General features: G+C 45.8%; 1 protein-coding gene and 1 pseudogene across 2 annotated transcripts in view; both read left to right on the top strand.

Moving 5' to 3' along the window:
* Window positions 1-5,429: 5,429 nt before the first annotated feature.
* The window catches only part of BAIAP2L1 (BAR/IMD domain containing adaptor protein 2 like 1), an 80,409-nt gene continuing 70,330 nt past the window's right edge, over window positions 5,430-15,508 (top strand). For both annotated transcript variants that reach the window (XM_086373935.1, XM_086373936.1), the window contains exon 1: window positions 5,430-5,755. In XM_086373935.1, coding sequence (XP_086230061.1) covers window positions 5,705-5,755 — 51 coding nt within the window. In that variant the 5' untranslated portion in view covers window positions 5,430-5,704. The remainder of the gene's footprint in view (window positions 5,756-15,508) is intronic.
* Window positions 11,758-12,503, top strand: LOC147344784 (small ribosomal subunit protein uS12 pseudogene; annotated as a pseudogene).

Below are 15,508 nucleotides of genomic sequence, written 5' to 3'. Positions count from 1 at the left end.
AGGATGAATGGACCCTTCTGCTACACCTCAAAATTAACTCACAATGAATCCGTAGACCTAAAACTCTAAAACTCTTAGAAGAAAATATCGGGGTAAATCTGTGTGACCTTAGTTAGGCAATGGTTCCTTAGATATGATACCATAATCAAACGCAACGAAAGGAAAAAATAGGTAAGTCTTAAAATTTTTTCGTGCTTCAAAGGACAATATCCAGGAAGCTAAAAGACAACCCACAGAAGAGTGGAATATAATTGTCAATCCATATAGCTGACAAGGGACTTGTACCCAGGGTATATAAAGTATGGTGACAGCTCAGTAAGAAGACGAAATACATTCTGTTCATGCCAGTGCTTTGTTACCTATTGACAGCTGTGGAATCTAGAATCTGTATATTCTCTTCTAGACTTCAGACCCATGATTTGTTTTGCAGTGGTCTATTTTATTGTTTTTTTTTTTTTAACTGAAGAAAGCAAACTCTGATGCAGCTGATTTCTCATGAAATGAAGAGCATCTTGGCTTTCTGATAAACTCATCCTCCTAACATTTATTGAGCAAAAGCTATGTGCCAGGGACTGGGCAGCCTGCAATGAACAAGTCAAAAATCAGCCTGCCCTTGGGGCACTGAAGGGTGTCTTAAGTTCTTCAGATGGGTTGTGGGTGGGAAGAGACAATCAACAAAAAGACGAACAAGAAAAAGACTAGCTAGTGTCTTCGTTTCCCGTTGCTGTTCAGTTGTTCAGTCGTGTCCAGCTCTTTGTGACTCCATGGACTGCAGCACGCCAGGCTTCCCTGTCCTTTACCAACCCCAAGTTTGCTCAAATTCATGTCCTTTGAGTAGATAATGCCATCCAACAATCTCATCCTAGGTCACAACCTTCTCCTCCTGCCCTCAATCTTTTCCAGCATCAGGGTCTTTTCCAATGAGTCAACTCTTCGCATCAGGTGGCCAAAATATTGGAGCTTCAGCTTCAGTATCAGTTCTTCCAATGTATATTCAGGGTTGATTTCCTTTAGGATTGACTGGTTTGCAGTCCAGGGGACTCTCAAGAGCATTCTCCAGCACCACAGTTCGGAAACATCAGTTCTTTGGTGCTCAGCCTTCTTTATGGTCCAACTCTCACATCCGTACATGACTCCTAGCTCCTGTAACAAATACTACAAATTCAGTGGCCTAAAACTGTACACAGTTATTCTCCTGAAGTTCTGGGCAGATGTCTGAAAAGTCTTGGCTGAAACCAAGATGTCAGCAGGGCTACTGCCCTCTGGCCCTAGTTCCTCTGAAGGGAGAACCCACATACTTGCCTTTTCCAACTTCTAGTGGCCTCCTGTGTTTCTCAGCTTGTAGCCTCCTCATCCCTCTTTAAAGTACATCACTCCAGTCTCTTACATCATATTTCCTCCTCCTCCAGCTTCTCATGTGTCCCTCCTGTAAGGAATTTTGTGATGCTAACTGGTCCATCCAGAAAATCCCAAACAATCCCCTCCTCTCCAAACCCTTACCTTGATCATATTTGCAGAGTCCCATTTGTCATACAAAGTAGCACTGACACGTTCCTCCGAGGATTAGGGCTTGAACATCCTGGGGAATCTTTATTTTAGCCTACTATAGTGAGCAATAGGGCTTCCCCAGTGGCTTGCGCTAAATCCCTTCAGTCGTGTCTGACTCTGTGAGTCCATGGAATGTAGCCTGCCAGGCTCCTCTGTCCATGGGATTCTCTAGCTTAAGAACACTGGAGTGGGTTGCCATTTCCTTCTCCAGGGGATCTTCCTGACCCAGGGATGGAACCCGCTTCTCCTGCATTGGCAGGTAGGTTCTTTACCACTAGCCCCACCTGGGAAGCCCCTGTGGCTCAGTGGTAAAGAATCTACCTGCAGTGCAGGAGATGCAGGAGACACAGGTTTGACCCCTGGGTGGGGAAGATCCCCTGGAAGAGGGCATGGCAACCTATTCCAGTATTCTTGCCTGGCGAATCCCATGGACAGAGGAATCTGGCAGGCTACAGTCCATAGGCTTGCACAGAGTCGGACACGACTGAAGTGACTTAGCACAGCATGTAGCACAGCTAGCTAGTGGCAAGCACTATTAGAATTAAAACAGAATGCTGTGTTAGAGATGGCTTGGAATACTACTTCAGGTCAAGGAAGGTCCCTCTAGGCCGAGCTTCACATTTCCAGGAAATACTGTAGTGGGGAGAACATTCTAGACAGAGGAAACGGCAAGTGAAGAACTCTACAGCAGGGGAATTCCCCAGCAATCAATGGTTAGGACTCTGTCCTTTCACTGCAAACGACAGGGTTCAATCTCTGGTTGGGGAACTAAGGAAAAAAAAAATAAGGAAAAAACTCTACAGCAGAATCGATTTGGAATGGGGCAGGAGTCAGCGCTGTTTGCATTGGAAAGGTAAGGGAATTTTCAAGTCACATTTGCTTTTTCAAAATAAGAACACTTAAAGCCCCATCCCCTCTCTTGGTCTTTATCACGTGTGTGTGTGTGTTCTTTCTTGCATTTTTATTTTTAATTGAGGATAAGTGCTTTACAATGCTGTGCTGGTTTCTGTCACACATCAGCATGAGTCAGCCACAGGTATACATATGCCCCTCCCTCTTGAATCTCCCTCCCACCCCCCACCCCATCCCATCCCTCTAGGTTGTCACAGAATGTTGGGTTGAGCTCCCTGCATCATACAGCAAATTCTCTTGGTCTTTAAATGGGAATTTGCCCCAAACTGCTGTTATTGGCAGGGACCTCTTTGGTCACAAAACACAGTACAATCCTCGTGGACACCCCAGAGCGCCCATCAGGGCAGACAGCCCTTGGGCAGGCTGTAAGCTCAGCCAAAGAAAGTTCAGAAGAAGAAGGCAGACACCCCAACACAAGAGCCTGTTTGGAGTGTGGCTTTCAGAATCTCATTGATACTGTCACCAGCAATTGCATCTTGCAACTTTCATTAACGTAAACAGGATTTTTGGTTATTTAAACTCAAATAGGAGCCAAGAGCAGAGAAGGCAATGGCAACCCACTCCAGTACTCTTCTTGCCTGGAAAATCCCATGGCCGGAGGAGCCTGGTAGGCTGCAGTCCATGGGGTCGCACAGAGTCAGACATGACTGAAGCGACTTAGTAGCAGCAGCAGCAGGAGCTAAACGAGAAAACCTTGGTTGTCTGCCCCTGGGGAGGTGTGGAGCTGATTTCCAGTGAGGCCAGGCCTGCTCTTCAGGCCTGGGTTCTGGGCAATTGGAGAGCAGCTACAGTGCTTTCTCAGCAGTTACAACCGGCTTCTCACCTTCTCCTGTGTCATCCCTTTCCATTGATTCACTTCACTTCACATTGAGCATCATTAAACCTCAGAACAACGAAGACTGTGGGTTTTCAAGTTTGCATGAAACCAACACACACACCTGAGGAGCCTAACATATGTGGATTTTTGAGGGTGTTCTCATCTTTGTAGACTTACAGTACATTTGACTGTACTACAGCGTTCATTGCAGTCCTCCTTAAATTCTACTTCCTGCACTTGTTTTAAGGTCTTGAGTCAAGGCCAGTACACTTTGTACTTCACTATGGCCCTCAGCAGGGCGCCTGGCACAGAGCAGATAATCAATACTCATTTGTTCTTGGGGACTCAGCGGCACCAGTCCTAATATTGATACAGACCAAGAGCTGACCATTCTCTAAGACTTCTAAAGGAGCAACCAGGAAATTATTTCCATAAGGGAGATTTCATTAATATAGATATCTGTTAGAAGGTCTGCCTACACTTGTGAACGTGGCCCTTCGATCAGATTCCAGTCTCAACAAACAAACTGGGCCATCTGAGATGTGCTGGTTTTAAAGCAGTTTGTTAACTGCTGTCTCTTCCTAGCTGAGCTGTGGGGTGTTAAAGTTAAGCCTCTGCTCTGTTTCTGGCTCCTCGGTTGACTGCCTTGCAGCAGAGGGTGAAATGATCCCATTCATCAGAAGGCCTGGAGGGAGGTTCTAACACAAAAGGTGACCGACCCGCAAAGTTAAGGAAGCGATTTTCAAGTTTAAATGAAAGCTGACAGACATCCTTGAAGAGCCCAGTACGCAACGCTGATAATGGTAAGGTCATCAGTTCACTCAATATGGCAAATAAGACCCACCAGGCAAATCTCATGAGTCAGATGCTGGAAATCTGTTGAGGAGAGGTAGCTGCTTCCACTGCCCCAAACCTAAGGGCTCCAACACCCAAGGATCCATTACCTTTTGGTTCTCAATCACAGTACGCTTTATAGCTTGCAAAACACGATAACCTTGTCCCGGAATCCAAGTGGCTGATTCTGTCCTAAATCTAGCTGCATCTCATGCTTTCATATTCCCATCTAGGCCAACACAGTGCTTTCTTTGTGTATGTTTCCCAGTGAATTTTATAACGGGAGCATTTAGAAGCTTCATCATAGCCCATAAAAGATGAAATTCCACCCAGATAGAAGTTTTTTAGATACAGAAGATCTCCTGCTCTGGCTGGGTGAGGATCTCAGATACCAAGTAGTGTTTCAGGCTGGGAGAAGCCTGTTTGGGGTCCTCAGGCTGGGGTTGAGGTGGAGATAGAACAGGGAGCTTCAGGAGCCGCCCTAAGGAAGAGCATTACCTCCACTATACCTGCGTTCACTGCTGCTGCTAAGTCGTTTCAGTCGTGTCCGACTCTGTGCGACCCCATAGACGGCGGCCCACCAGGCTCTCCCTTCCCTGGAATTCTCCAGGCAAGAGTACTGGAGTGGGGTGCCATTGCCTTCTCCAACCTATAGTAGTAGTGAACCTGTGTTCATTAGGGGCTTCTGAATCTTTTAACGATCTTGTGACTAGCACGGTTACATTGCACTAATTTAAAAGTCCTTTTTAAATCTAAGTTTGAAAACGTACTGCCATTTCTGTAACCAGACCGTGGCATTTTATTGATTTTTTTCACATTATCAGGAACTTCCAAAAAGGATTGCAAGCGGCTGCCCCTTTCCCCCATCTATGAGAGCCTTTGTCCTGAGGTCGCTCAGATCTCTGAGGTCGGGGATACGGGAGGGCAGGAAGGGGTCAAGAAGGGAAATGAGTACAACTGGGGGACACAGCACCCGCGGAGAACGTGGGCGTCAGGGCCCCTGTCGCCAGCACTGCGAGGGGCACTAGAGAGCTCTAGGGCCACAGAGGTGTGACCGCCTACGGTGCGGGCTGAAAGCGGAACAGCTTCTCGAGCCCGCCATGGACCCCTCACGCGGTCGGGGTCCTAGCTTTCCAGCGCCTCAGGTGGAGACGCCCCGCCCACTTGGCCTGGCGCGCCTCCGCCCCGCCCACACGGGGCTCACTGCCCCGCCCACCACGGCTCGGCCCGCCTCCTCCCCACCGCCCAGGGCGCCTCAGGTGGGGCCGCCCCGCCCGCCCGGCCGCCCCGCCTCGCGGCCGCCCCGCCCACCCCGCCCGCCTCAGGTGGGGCCGCGGGGCCCGCCCTGCCCGCTCCGGCCGAGTCTGGCCGAGTTTCCTCAGCTCCTCGCCGGCGGCCGCGTCAGTAGCGCTTCAAGTTTTGACGTTTTGGCCGCCGGGTCGCGCGACTTGCACTTCCCGGCCGACAGCTGTGGAAGCAGCCGACGCTTGAGGGCCCCTCAGCCGCGCCCCGGCGCTTCACAGCCGCCCAGGGTCGGGCGGCCACGAGGCCCGGCCGCGTCCTCCCGCGTTCGCCCGCCCGGCGGCTGCAGCCATGTCGCGGGGGCCGGAGGAGGTGAACCGGCTCACCGAGAGCACCTACCGGGTAAGCGGGCCCGGGACCCTGGGGGAGCCGGGGTTCGAGGGCGGGAGATGCGGGGACTGGGGAGTGGGGGGCCGGGGGTTCGGGGGCGAAGAGGCTGGGACCGTGGGGGCGTCGGGGTTTGAGGGCGGAAGACTGGGGCTCCAGGGTTCGAGGCTGGGGGTGCGGGGAGAGGTCCGGAGCCCTGGGGGAGCCGGGGTTCGGGGTTCGAGGCCGGGGAAGCGGGGACGCCCCGCCGGCGGCCGGCAGTCCTCGCCCGGGGGAACGGTCGGGATCCTTCACCTTCGAGGTGAGGAGGGGACTTTACACGGGAATGTCCTCCCCTCCCCCTCCTTTCTTTACCCGGTCCCCTCCTCTCCCTCCCGGCGCAGGAGACGCCCGGCAAATTACACATTTCACAACCAAACGTCTTCGGGGCGGGAGGGTCCTGTGTCGCCCCTGGGGCGCGTCTTCCCCACATCTTCCCCTCGGGGTCGGTGGCCTCGCCGGTGCGGCTGCGGCGCATGACTTCTCGGAGAGCCGAGCTTGAGTTTCCTTCGAGAATGCAGGGGGAAACTCCCAGGTAATTAGCCAGCGCCAGGTGAGCGGGGCTCGGCCCTGGGGCCTGCGGGGGGCGCCACCGGCCCCAGAACTTCACTGGAAAGGTTTGAGACTCTCTCCCTTCTAGAGACCCTGCCTCACTCAGCTTTACGTTCAATTTGGCTTTCAGATATCGATTATTTGGGGCAGGTTAATGGGAGTCTAAGAACGTCCGAGGTTTGAATAAAGTTGACCCAACCTTAAGCAATGCGTTGATGGTCATTCTCTTAACTTGCACTTATTACGAGAGAATGTTTTCAGAAACACAGATTTAGGATTAGTGGCCAGTTTAGTAAGTTTAAGTACGTATAAATGAATTCCAGTTTGAAATAAGATATGTGTTTAATCATCTGCTATTAATAGAACACAAAACAACTTTTGTTTTAATTCGGCTTAGGCTCATGGAACCCAAGTTCTCCGAATGCATTTGTAGCCATTTTTAAGACCCACAGTTGGGTCATTTGTATAGATTACTTTTTTTTTTTTTTAACCCTAAAATTTAGTTCCTAGATTTGCGATTGAATTTGCAAGTGAATTCCTGAAATCAGAGAGGTTTATTGACTTTTGTTGGGTAAGAATAAAAGCATGAAAATAGGTTCATAATCCTTTGTTCAAAAGACTGGTTCCCTTTGTTTGAATACACAAGTCCTGTCACATATGGACTATACTGCATTCACACTAAACACAGTAAATACAGTTGTCATAGCATTCTCAGCTAAGTAACCGTGACCAAAATCTGGTCCTTATTCATGTTTCCTTAGAAGAAGGCAGGTTTTAGAAATCCCAGAAATTTGAACGTTAAGATTTTACCTTTCTGTTGAGATTGTTTAGATGATCCTGAAGATGGTGGGGGTAGGAATGTGTGGGCTGTTGACTGTGTTAATATCATGTTGTTACTCTTCGACTTGGGAGTTGTGGCTATTCTGATGACTGTCAATAAAGGACAGTAAAACTGTACGTTATTGAGGAAAGGAGATCATTGCAAATTTGAGTAGAATTGCACACACACACACACACCCCCGCCCCCGCGCCTCCAAGACACAGGCTGGTATATCTTTCCAATCTGAGATGAGATATGACTCAGGCATCTAATCCTGAAGTCACTCTTCTCTGCTTTTTCTCCCAGTTCTTCTTCACTGTCACTTTTAGTGGTGACTCAGCAGAGGGGCTGTGCTCAAGTGAATTACAATCCCACAGATATCAATTTTGCATTACCCAAAGAACTGAGGCAAGAGGAAGAAGGTGTGGATTTCATAGTTTGGGTTATGCATGTTTATCAGCACTGTTGCTTAGTCGCTAAGTTTTGTTCAACTCTTTGTGACCCCATGGACTGTAGCCCACCAGGCTCCTCTGTCCATAGGATTCCCCAGGCAAGAATACTGAAATGGGTTGCCATTTCCTTCTCCGTAAAACATTGTAAATCATTTTCGTATTTTGAAAGGCTGTGATACCCTGACGATCAGAGACCTGTACATTATTGCTTTCCATTCCCAGGTGTCTTAAAACATACTAAAAGCTCACAGATGTTTATTGACTGACTTTAATCACCATTTCCTTGTTAATGTTTTAGGGTCAGGTTTAGGTTGGGATGGCGGGATAATAATTTACAGCCCCAGACAGCAAGTTTATATATAATCTATAAAGTGAATGCCACTAGCTCATGCCTTGACTATGATAGAAATGCACAGTGAAATTTCACAGATCTGATTGAAAGCCCATCATCTTTTCACCACCTCCTCTTCAGGTTCTTCCTCCCCCAAACCCCTCAAAACCAAACCTGAAAACAATTTAAGTTTAATATGGTAAGAATCTCCCAGCAATGTGGATGAACCTGGAAGAGATCTTGATGTTACCTGGCAAGTTAGAATGTTTTACTAATAGAAATGCAGTCTAACCAGGTGCATTTACAAAAGCCGCCTACAAATGAGATTTTATGACTCGCATGGGTTTTGATGTTTTTTAATACTCAAATTTCTTTAACTTTGAAATAAAGGAATAAATTCTTTAGAGAAAAAGGGGGGTTTTGAAGTAGTGTGATCCTCTGTATGCAGTATCAAATATCTTTAAATATTTATTTAAGCATTTGCTGAGTTTTTTTCAATGTGTACTTAGACAAATGGTTACCAGAGAACCATACTAAATCCCAGGAGGATGTGTGTTTTACGACCTTACGAGCAAATGGCAGGATAGTAAGCCCCAAAACGTCAGGTAGTGTCACTGGTGCTAATTAGAATTAAGCCAAAGATCCCTCCCCACACTTCAGTCTATACGACACCCATAATTTCCCTCAGCAGCTTGCTTGTGATTTGGCATGGGTTTTCTGATGAATGCATGCTTTAGTGGTACAAGGAAGAAGTAAAGTTTAAAAAACAAAAACCCTTAATTAAAAGTAACCACACACACACCGAAGTAACCACAGCCTTGCTGGAAGTTAGACCTGTTGGTCTGAGGAAGTTAAGGAGGACTGGATGTGATGTCACCCCTCCATTAATCTTGCTGAAGCAGCAGTGATGGGGGGAGGGACACAGAGGTCTTTGTTTAAATGTCACCTCCTCCGAGTTCCACTCAGCTTTAAAATTGAAGACAACCCCATCCGTCTCCCAGCGACCCCCACACTCACACCTGTAGTGCTCACTGCCTTAGCATATATTGTTGTTCAGTTGCTAAGCCTTGTCTGACTCTTTTGTGACCCCATGGACTATAGGCCACCAGGCTCCTCTGTCCACGGGATTTCCCAGGCAAGAATACTAGCATGGGTAGCCCTTTCCTTCTCCAGGTCATCTTCCTGATCAAACCTGAGTCTCCTGCATTGGCAGACAGATTCTTTCCCACTGAGCCCCCAGGGAAACCCTTAGCATATAATATATATTTATTTATCATGTATGTTTATCTCTACTCCAGCTCAAATGTGAGCTCCCAAAGGAAAGAAGCTTTGTTTGGCTCTGAGCACCTAGCACACAGTTCCTGACACCTAACAGGTGTACATACTTGATGAAGAAATGAGCCTTTAACTAATTTAGTAAGCTCCTGTCCTGTGCCAGGCTCCCCCCTCCCTCCCTTGACACTTCATAGAGCATTTGTTTCATTCTAATTACACATCAGCCCTCTAGGTGGGCCTGTTTATTTACTGTTGAGAAAGTGAGGCCCAAAGTCTGAGATATCAGTGCCCACAGGCCAGTTCCCCTGCCAGCCTCCATCCCCATTCCTTGGTATAGGAATTTAGTTTGTGGTAGCCAACAAATGTGCAAACCAGTTACATTTTCATACTTTGGTGCCTAAGGTGTCACCCAAAGTTTGTTGTGCTAACTCATCATCAGCAGCATATTGTGAACAAACCTTCAGGTAAGAAAATGAGGGACTTTGGTTCTTTCACTGGGTAAAGCAAGCAGTCTACACCTGTGTGCTCAGTTTTGCTTGTGTAATGGTGGCTTATTTTCTTAGCTTGGGTTTAAGTGGGGATGTTTCAGTGAAAGTCCTGCCTGGTTGGCTTCCATTGTGGCCTGTGGCATATAGATCTAGGCTTTGAAGCTGGTGGTTCAGACAGTAAAGAATCTACCTTCAATTCAGGAGACCCAGGTTCGATCCCTGGGTCGGGAAGATCCCCTGGAGAAGGAAATGGCTACCCACTCCAGTATTCTTGCCTGGAGAATCCCATGGACCAGAGCCTGGTGGGCTATGGTCCATGGGGTCACGAAGTCGGATGCGACTGAGCAACTAACACTTTCACTTTTTTTTTTTGGAAGCTTTTGGTCGCTGTTTATGTTTATGGCCATTGCCGTGTTGGCTGCTTGGTATCTTCATCTGTTCCCATAACACTGCTTGCTTCAGGTATGCTGAAGATAAAATAGCATCTGCAGAAACTTAGACAATTTGGGCTCCATGATGACTAAAAAAGGGAATTGTAAGAATAAGGTGCCAGGTAGCAGAAAGGGTTGCCAGGTATCAAATATTAAACCGCACAGCCCAGTGTTATAACATCTTGTCTGTAAACACAAAGCCAAATAATGAGTGTCTTTTCCTGTCATAACATCTTTTTTTTTTTTTTTAATTTTTTTTTCATAACATCTTTTCTTGATTGGAAAGAGGTTTTAGAACTATGATAACATTACTGTGCGGACAGAGCAGCATCCTTTATTAACAAGGCTGGGGCCACTCAGACTTGTGACACCATGCACAAGTTCCAGGTTGCCTCTGACTTTACATGTATGATGTTATTCCAGGCTTGGGTGTCAGTTCTTACCCTGCACTTCTGTCATAATGAACTGCACACAGACCTGCAGGGGAGACTGATGAGTGTGCAGTTGCAACCATTTGGATTGCTTTTTCCCCTCAGAATTCCACACAGCTATTTATTCTATTCAAATGTAAACTCATTATAAAAGCAACACAAATATTCGTTGAACTTACCTATTTACATTTGGAAATACATTTTTATTTCTAAACCTTTATTTTTTATTTTTACTGAAGTACAGTTAAAGATTTACAGTGTGTTAATGTCTACTGTATAGCAGTGATTCAGTTATATATATATGTACATTCTTTTTTAAGATCCTTTTCCATTATGGTTCACAGGATATTGAACATAGTCCCCTATGCTGTACAGTAGGACCTTGTTGTTTAGTAGGACCTAAAACTTTTTATTGAACTTTAATCTACATACTGAAAGGTTTGCTTAGGCTTTTATAGCTCACTGAATTGTCACAAACTGAACCCACATGTGTAACCAGCACCCAGATCAAGAAGTAGACCGTGACCAGCCCCCGAAGCCCCTCTCATGCCCCCTTCCAGCCACTGTACCCACTCCAGGATAGCTACTCTCCTAACTTATGGCAGCACAGGCTAGTTTGGCTTATCTTGTCTGCCTCCTTTCACTCAATATGTTCTTTGGATCCATCCATCCATATCATAGCAGTAGTTGCCATTAGTTTTTCTTTCACTGTGTAGTATTACAAGGTGTGACTGTATCACAGTCTGTTCTTCTTTGAGGGGTGTTTGGATTGTTTTCAGACAACTCAAGGATATTATGAATAGTACGAGTCTGGTGGGCATAGGCCCTCATTTCTCTTGGGTGTCTACACAGAGGAGTGGAGTTCCCGGATTATCAGGTATTTAAATATTTATTCAGCTTTGGCAGAAACTGCTAAGCTGTCTGCCAAAGTGGTTGCATCCGTTTACATTCCCACCAGAAGTGTGTGAGAGTTCCGGTTGGTTGCTCTACAACCTCACCAACAGTTGATATTTTCCTTCCTTTTCATTTTGGCGGCTCTGATGGGTATATGCAAAAGTTAAAGAAAAAATAAATTCAAGGTGAAACAGTTTGCCCCAGGCTTGCTGGTTGTGCCCCAGGCTTGCTGGTTGGAGGTCTGTAACCGCAGCAGGAACGCCATCTCCCTGGGGGATTCGAAGACAGACTCAAAGACAGAATAGAGACATAGGGATCAGATGCCTGAGAGAGGCATCAGTGGTAGTGTTCAGTAGAATAAAAGATAAATTTCAGTTTATGGACTCTCAGACTCTCATAGCTGAACACATCAAAAGGTTTTCTTGTGGGCTCAGGCCCGTGGCGCTGGCAGGATGGACAAGTGTTGCAGTCTTCATACTGCCAGGAAGCTCCGTAGTCACCGACGAGACCACAAGTGGCGTGATGAACAGTACAAGAAAGCCCATTTGGGCACAGCCCTGAAGGCCAGCCCTTTTGGCGGCACTTTCATGCCAAGGGAATTGTGCTCAAAAAAATAGGAGTTGAAGCCAAACAGCCAAATTCTTCCATCAAGAAGTGTGTCAGGGTTCAGCTAATCAAGAATGGCCAAAAAAAAAACGGCTTTTTTACCCAATGATGGTTGCTTGAATTTTATTGAGGAAAATGATGAAGTTCTGGTTGCTGGATATGGTTGCAAACAAATGTCATGTTGGTGACATTTCTGGAATCCTTTTTAAGGTTGTCAAAATAGCCAGTGTCTCACTTTTGCCTTAATACAAAGGCAAGAAGGAAAGACCAAGATAATAAATTTTGGTGACGAAAGCACGGTAGTAATAAATTCTCATATACCAAAAAAAAAAAAAAAGTTTTCTTGTGTAAGAGGTTTGGGAGGCATAGATGAACCATAATTAAATGAACTAGACTGCTGGGGGTATAGAATCAGAGTTATTTGAACTTTCTAGTTAATTGAGTATTAAGAGTTATGACCAACGAAGATCATGGCATCCTGTCCCATCACTTCATGGGAAATAGATGGGGAAACAGTGGAAACAGTGTCAGACTTTATTTTTCTGGGCTCCAAAATCACTACAGACGGTGACTGCAGCCATGAAATTAAAAGGCGCTTACTCCTTGGAAGGAAAGTTATGACCAACCTAGATAGCATAATCAAAAGCAGAGACATTACTTTGCCAACAAAGATTCGTCTAGTCAAGGCTATGGTTTTTCCTGTGGTCATGTATGGATGTGAGAGTTGGACTGTGAAGAAGGCTGAGCGCCGAAGAATGGATGCTTTTGAACTGTGGTGTTGGAGAAGACTCTTGAGAGTCCCTTGGACTGCAAGGAGATCCAGCCAGTCCATTCTAAAGGAGATCAGTCCTGGGTGTTCATTGGAAGGACTGATGTTGAAGCTGAAACTCCAGTACTTTGGTCACCTGATGCGAAGAGCTGACTCTTGAAAAGACCCTGATGCTGGGAAAAATTGAAGGCAGGAGGAGAAGGGGACGATAGAGGATGAGATGGTTGGATGGCATCACCGACTCAATGGACATGGGTTTCGGTAAACTCTGGGAGTTGGTGATAGACAGGGAGGCCTGGTGTGCTGTGGTTCATGGGGTCGCAAAGAGTTGGATATGACTGAGCGACTGAACTGAACTTTTCCTTTCTGTGTGACTTTTCTTAAAAACATACTTTACTGTTACAGGCACAATAGATTAGTTTTTAAAAGCATTTCAGTGAGTTACAGCTAAGAGGCTTCAAGACTAGTACTTTTTTCTAAAGGAAATGTTATTTTTAATTTGGGTCTTCTCCACACTAGATTGTTCATGCTTGAGAACAAGTCCCCCAGATTAAACATCTCTGCATTTCCCACAGTTATCCATGTTTTATTTATTTGTGTGTGCTGGTTTTAATCTTAGAGGCTCTTGAAAACTGATATTTTTATATAGATATATATAGAAATAATATAGAAAGTATTGGGGAAAAAAACTATATTTTACTGAGACCAGAGGATTTCCAAAATTTCTGTGGATATTTACACTGAAAGTAAGTTAGCCAGAATCCCACACTACTAACTCGTACTGTCACTCTTTCAGATATTTTTCAGTGCATCTTTCCATGTCAGTCAGTATTGTGTGCTTCATCATTTCGAGGACTCTCCATTCTTCGTCAGAATTTATTCATCCACCCGCCTCTTCTTGGATGTTAGGTCGTTGCCAATACCTTGCTATTAAAGTACTGCTGTGAACACCATTGTAGGTGAAACTTGCACAAATCTGGGATCTTTTCCTTAAGCTAAATCCCCTGCAGGAGTTTGAGGGAGGGGTAGTCAACATATTTGCTATACATTGCAAAATTCCCTCCAGAAAACATCCCAGGCCATGCTGTAATCTGGTTGTGTGAGAATGTACCTTTCCTGAACCTCAACCAAGTAAGTAGATGTTTTAAAATGGCTTCCTTTATATATACATATCATATATATATATACATATGATATGCATATATCCCATAGAGAGTTTTTAAAAAAAAAAAATAGTAAAACATGTATAAAACCTATAACAGGGTAGTTTGTGGACGTTGGCCGGGAAAACACCCGATATTTCATGTCTGGCAGTCATGGGTGTAATTTCCCCTATAAACTTTGTACTTGATATGTCTGCAGTAATTACAGCTCTGCAGCCCTTGAGGCCTATATACTTTTGTTCTTACTTTCCTCAGCCTTGATTTTATCATTCTCTTTACATTTTCCAGACATTGAGTCTGTCTTTCTGGTTTATCATTATTTTAAGGACTGTGTTCTGGTTATAACTCAAATCTTGTGGATAAAGGTGAGACTTGTGGAAATGAGGTGAAATGTTGCTGGTTTCTCTCTCCTTCGAAAATAAATGAAAAATATCACAAGAATGTGTTCCCAATCCAGAGAGCAAACTTTAAAAAAAAAAAAAGCATCCCTCGGAGATGTAAGGGATTGCTCACAGCACGGCTCAGAGCTATGTGCTGAGAAAGAACAGCTGGTGAGTGAGGGTGCCCTTATGTTTGTTGCTTAAAATGGTTTTATTTGTGTGGTACGTTGGAGGTTAAAAGTCCCTGCTGCTGCTAAGTTGCTTCAGTCGTGTCCGACTCTGTGCGACCCCATAGACGGCAGCCCACCGGGCTCCACCGTCCCTGGGATTCATAAAAGTCCCTAAACGGTAGCAATTCCTTCACTAAAATACGAAAGGATCAGTTCAGTTCAGTTCAGTAGCTCAGTCGTGTCTGACTCTTTGCGACCCCATGAATCGCAGCACGCCAGGCCTCCCTGTCCATCACCAACTCCTGGAGTTCACTCAGACTCACTTCCATCAAGTCAGTGATGCCATCCAGCCATCTCATCCTCTGTTGTCCCCTTCTCCTCTTGCCCCCAATCCCTCCCAGCATCAGAGTCTTTTCCAATGAGTCAACTCTTCACGTGAGGTGGCCAAAGTACTGGAGTTTCAGGGCTGATCTCCTTCAGAATGGACTGGTTGGATCTCCTTGCAGTCCAAGGGACTCTCAAGAGTCTTCTCCAACACCACAGTTCAAAAGCATCCATTCTTCTGCACTCAGCTTTCTTCACAGTCCAACGCTCACATCCCTACATGACCACAGGAAAAACCATAGCCTTGACTAGACGAACCTTTGTTAGCAAAGTAATGTCTCTGCTTTTGAATATGCTATCTAGGTTGGTCATAACTTTTCTTCCAAGGAGTAAGTGTCTTTTAATTTCATGGCTGCCGTCACCATCTGTAGTGATTTTGGAGTGCAGAAAAATAAAGTCTGACACTGTTTCCCCATCTATTTCCCATGAAGTGATGGGACCGGATGCCATGATCTTCGTTTTCTGAATGTTGAGCTTTAAGTCAACTGTCTCACTCTCCTCTTTCACCTTCATCTAGAGGCTTTTTAGTTCCTCTTCACTTTCTGCCATAAGGGTGGTGTCACCTGCATATCTGAGGTCATTG

Source organism: Bos grunniens, chromosome 25 (assembly GCF_055505025.1).
Source record: "Bos grunniens cultivar Pamir isolate PY7600 chromosome 25, Bosgru_T2T1.0, whole genome shotgun sequence".
NCBI classification, from domain to species: domain Eukaryota; kingdom Metazoa; phylum Chordata; class Mammalia; order Artiodactyla; family Bovidae; genus Bos; species Bos grunniens.
This window is presented reverse-complemented; position numbering and strand designations above follow the sequence as displayed.